Genomic DNA, 4,542 nt, shown 5'->3' on the forward strand with positions numbered 1-4,542 from the left:
GAATGCCTTGTTTTGCTTTGCTTGCGTGTGCGGCTTTTGCTTTACCTATTGAACTGCCTTTATCTCAACCCACGAGTTTTCTCACATTTGCTTTTCTGATCCTCTCCTCCATCCCACTGGGGGGGAGTGAGCGAGCGGCTGGGTGGGGCTTAGTTGACAGCTGGGGTTAAACGACGAGAGATGGAAATTCTAACTGCTCCTTCACTGAACCGGAAATGAAACACAAGTGAACTTGTGTTCACTGCTACGTGAACACAAGTGTTTTGATTGAAAAGTTAAAAAATGTATACTTTAAAGAATATAGAACAGATAAACAAATTTATTTTGATATAATTGGTTTTGACATTGCAAGGCATGAAATTTTCCTTTCACCTCACTAAAGCAATGCTGTAAGTATTTTGATGATAATACACAGGGAGACAACACTTATGTATACACTTCTCAACAACCATGCCCTGGATGCTGCTAAAAGTCTCCTTTACGAAACTTTTATAGAAATCAGTAGTGCTGTAATTGGCTATTGGGTGAATCCTCCCTCTTACACTGCTGAATCAGAAACTGAAAAGATTTCCTTCACATTTTCAATTTCAATACTATAAATATGGGTCCTAAAATACTCAAAAGCATTAACGTCTTGAAAATATAATACTTGGTCCCCTAAACATATGCTGAATTTTTTCCTGTCTGCAAAGGAGAATAGGTTTGCAACGCCCTAGCGGACTTAATATTTCCCTTTTAGGATACCCCTTTATGCCAGGTTTACAGCAGTATCATTGGTCCAATCATATCCTCAGTCCTAAAAAGAGAGTGTTTTGTTTTTAGGGCTTTTTTTAATAGAGGTATTCAAATAATTTTCAATAAGATCACTCTTTATGTAAAGAAAGAGCTTAGTATGAATTCCTTCACAGACTCCCCCCACCACTGCACCACGCACTAACTTAAATATTGTACTGCACAAAAACACCCCCATCCCCATCGGGCAGCTGTCAAAGAAACCACAGAAGTTTCCATTCACCTTTGGTTTAAAAATATATATGTATAAATGTTTTAAAAATGAAGTATTTATCTCTCAGTGATGCTGCACTTAGGTCACTGGTGAAGAAACAATATTGCCCTTCTTCCTCCAAAAAGCTATGTGAGAAGCCAAAACCAAGACTAGGGCTGGAAATGAGTAGTGCTGTTTCTAGATAATTCAACTAGGTGGCAGGACAGCAACAAATTCTCTGAATCTGATTAACCATGAGAACTATTTAGGCGGTTAAATATGTTCATTTGATCGACACTTCATCCTTGCGATGACACACCTAAACTAGTTCTTCCCACTTACGAAAAAGATTTGATTTGAACACAGGTTGGCGTGACAGGCAGGAATCAGACACCTGCTCAAAACAGACTCATTTGCAGAACTCAGTATCCATTATATTACGCAGTTTTGTCTGCCCAAATGCACCACAGATGTAATTCCCATTTTATTTTGTGATTTCATTTCAGTCTTAGGTCTTTTAAGAGCAGGACTTTTGCTTTTATGCAGAGAAAATCTGAAGGCTAATTTCCAGTTCCAAATATTTTTGGCTCAGAGCCTTTGTTACTCTGAGGTGAAACAGTCTCAGCTGAAGAAAAGGAAAACAGAAATTGAGTGAAAGAAGAGACCTTTACCAACAGCTACTGTCAGCTTCCCTTTGAAGTGATCTTGACTGTTGTAGCACGTTTCATCTCTTCACCTCCTACTTTGTTCATCCTAATGTTTAGGCGCAGCAACAGGATTATGTACAAACTACTGTAAGAATAGAAGTGAAGCATAAACTGTATTTTCTTATATTTCATCTTGCCAACCTGTTGCCCTCAGCAAATTCAGGCCAGAAAAACAACGCTTGCAAGATTCCAACTACTATGTATTACTTTCCTGCTGATGGAGTAATACTATGTATTACTTTCCTGTATTGACTTTCTTTGTACCTAACCTGTTTTCTCTGCTGAAAGCTGTTGGGTTTGCAGATACTTTCATTCTCAACAGCAAGCCCAGGCCTATTTCTAATACATCTGTTTGAGGATGAAGAGGCATGACTTCTGAATTTTGCTGACATACCCATCTTCTCAATTTCACAAATGCTGGAGCACCATTTCTAATGGGTAATTAGCATAGGATTATAAAAAAAGCTTCACAATTGGTCAAAAAGAGATTAAGAACTGCCCATGCCTGACTACAGAGGTTAAGCCTCTGTCTTCCTGGGGGAGAGCATTAATGAATGAGGTAAACAATACTAGCTCCCCCATTTATGTATAAGCATTGGCTTTTGCTGAATACTTATCATAACATCGTATTATAATACCATTTCAAGACAACTAAACTTTCAAATCATAATGGTAACACATCCTCACCTTCTTCCCAGAGAATTAACAGGAAAACTTCCAGTAAACATTAAGTATTGCCAAGAAATGGAATGTGGCCATATTACTGTAATTATTTCTACAGCTCTTGCATACCTTCTACTTTCCCCTTCATTACTAATACTGACTAATTGATTGCACAGCAATTGTTACCACTTCATGGGAAGCAAGCGTCCTATGGTGTAAAATACTGAGCTAACATTGCATCACTGCTTTAGGAATTTACGTAACCTACTAATTAAGTCCTGGAACTGTAAGTTAATTGCTGTAAAGGTTTTGAATATTGCTGTAAGAGCTTGTTTTCCCTCTTTTGAAATAACACCCATCTCCCTCAAACCGCTGGTACAACTAGAAAAGATGTTTCCATTCCTCTTAGCAAATGCTCTCCAGGAGTGAAACTAACAACTGGCTTGATCTGATACAGCCCAGATCACTTAGCATTCAGCAAAGGGAGACTGAGAATGGCATTGGTCTGATTTTCATCTGTTACTGATCTTCGACAATGTTGTCTTCATGGCAGCTTTTATGAAAGCCTTTTTGACATTCTTCTATTAATTCCTGAGCTTAAATTTTATAAGTTGTCTGGTGTTGAGGGTACAATATTAGCAAAATTAAACAAAATAATAACAATTTTTGACATCTCCCACACTCCTTACCAAGCTCAGCGAAACTGACAGTTAAGTACATGCAGAGGACTATTGACAAATACAGCTTGTAAGCTTTAGATATGCCGTTCAGTAAGTGTTTATGAGTGTTTCCATTATTTTGGAAGCTACACAAATTCCACATTATCACGCATCAACAACCAAGCCACAAGTCATGAAAGCACATAGTTTATCCGCAGGTATTAAGCCAAATCAGTTCTTCACCCCATGTATGAGACACGGGTAGCACTTCTTTCATTACTATTCAGCTTCTAAAATTAGAAAGGTAAACGAACATTGTCTGCACAAAATAAAGAGCAATTTCTTTCCTCAACACCTTCACAAAATACATTCACACCCCTAAAAGTCACTTGCTTGAAAAAGTTGCATGTAAATTACATAGCCGCTTTAGCAATAACCTTGTTTTCATTAAATTTGGTGCAAATTCTACCACTGCTGTCAGTGGAAACAGCGTTTTCTATTCTTGAAACAAGGATTAGGTGAAAGCAAGTGGTGAAACAGCCTTAATTATTTGCATTTTCAACCAGAGATTTGGACATTAGTCATAGCTACAATTTCACCTTTTCATTTGACTTAGGTTTTTTCATAGATTTCAATTCAGCTGATTAAAAGCCAAGACAGTTTTAAAATGTTTATACCAATTCTCGGCATTTGTACTTTTGCTATGCACTTTTGGTCCACAAACCGACCATGGGGAAAATACTGCTTTGCACGTATAAAACCAAAGCAAACTTCCTGGTGACTGCACACAAGCCTTACCTGCATCATAGTGACCACATGGCAGGGGTTCAGGAGGTAAATGACAGTCCTGGTGGCAAACTTGAACCCCACCTCCAGCCCAAAGATAAGACACAGCACCACCAGCAGCACATTCTTGCCCAAGCTCTCCTGCTTAGCCTGGGGCTGCTGCAGCAGATGACCCTCCAGCTCCCTGAAATGCAGCTGCCTGAGCTTCCCCAGGGACAGAAGGATCTCCACGACGCCCACACTGAGGAAGACCAAACTCTCCAGAAAGCGCTGCTGCCCGGAGAGAAAGGCCGCGCATTCTGGCCCTCCATTGCCAGCAAAGCTGGGGTCCACACCCCCATACATCCAGTCCAGGAGATTATGGAGGCTGTAACGAGACATGGTAGGACGGTGCCTTCTCTCCTCCCCGTTACTGTCCAGGAGCAGGTAGGAGCAAGATAGAAGCAAAGCCAAAATGCTGTCGGGCTGACGAAACATGAAATGCAAGGACGGCCCCTCTGTAGTCCCCTTCCTTCCCACGCTTCAGGAGAAGCGAGCAGCTCAGCTCGGGGCAAGGCTGATTTTTGGCGTTTCCTTTCGGTGCCAGGACGAGACCCGCAAGCGGCAGCCTGCAAGAAGGGAGGAGCCACCGACGAACGGAGCCCGTGAGCACTGGCGAAAGCCCCTCGCCTCAGGAGCCCTCCTCTTCCCCGCCTGGCACTATCCGCCCAGCCCCGCCAACACGCGTCGCTCTCCCTTTCCT

The 4,542-nt window shown here is 41.3% G+C and overlaps 1 protein-coding gene across 1 annotated transcript in view; it reads right to left on the reverse strand.

Annotated features, from left to right (window-relative positions):
• LOC103895682 (transmembrane protein 164) overlaps positions 1-4,323 on the reverse strand; it is a gene marked incomplete at its 3' end in the record, with an annotated part of 30,868 nt that extends 26,545 nt beyond the window's left edge. The window contains exon 1 of the mRNA XM_009275359.1: positions 3,813-4,323. Within this exon, the coding sequence (XP_009273634.1) occupies positions 3,813-4,277 (465 nt within the window). The remainder of the gene's footprint in view (positions 1-3,812) is intronic.
• Positions 4,324-4,542: the final 219 nt, after the last annotated feature.

This window comes from Aptenodytes forsteri, unplaced genomic scaffold (genome assembly GCF_000699145.1).
Source record: "Aptenodytes forsteri isolate BGI_AS27 unplaced genomic scaffold, ASM69914v1 Scaffold143, whole genome shotgun sequence".
Taxonomy (NCBI): Eukaryota; Metazoa; Chordata; class Aves; order Sphenisciformes; family Spheniscidae; genus Aptenodytes; species Aptenodytes forsteri.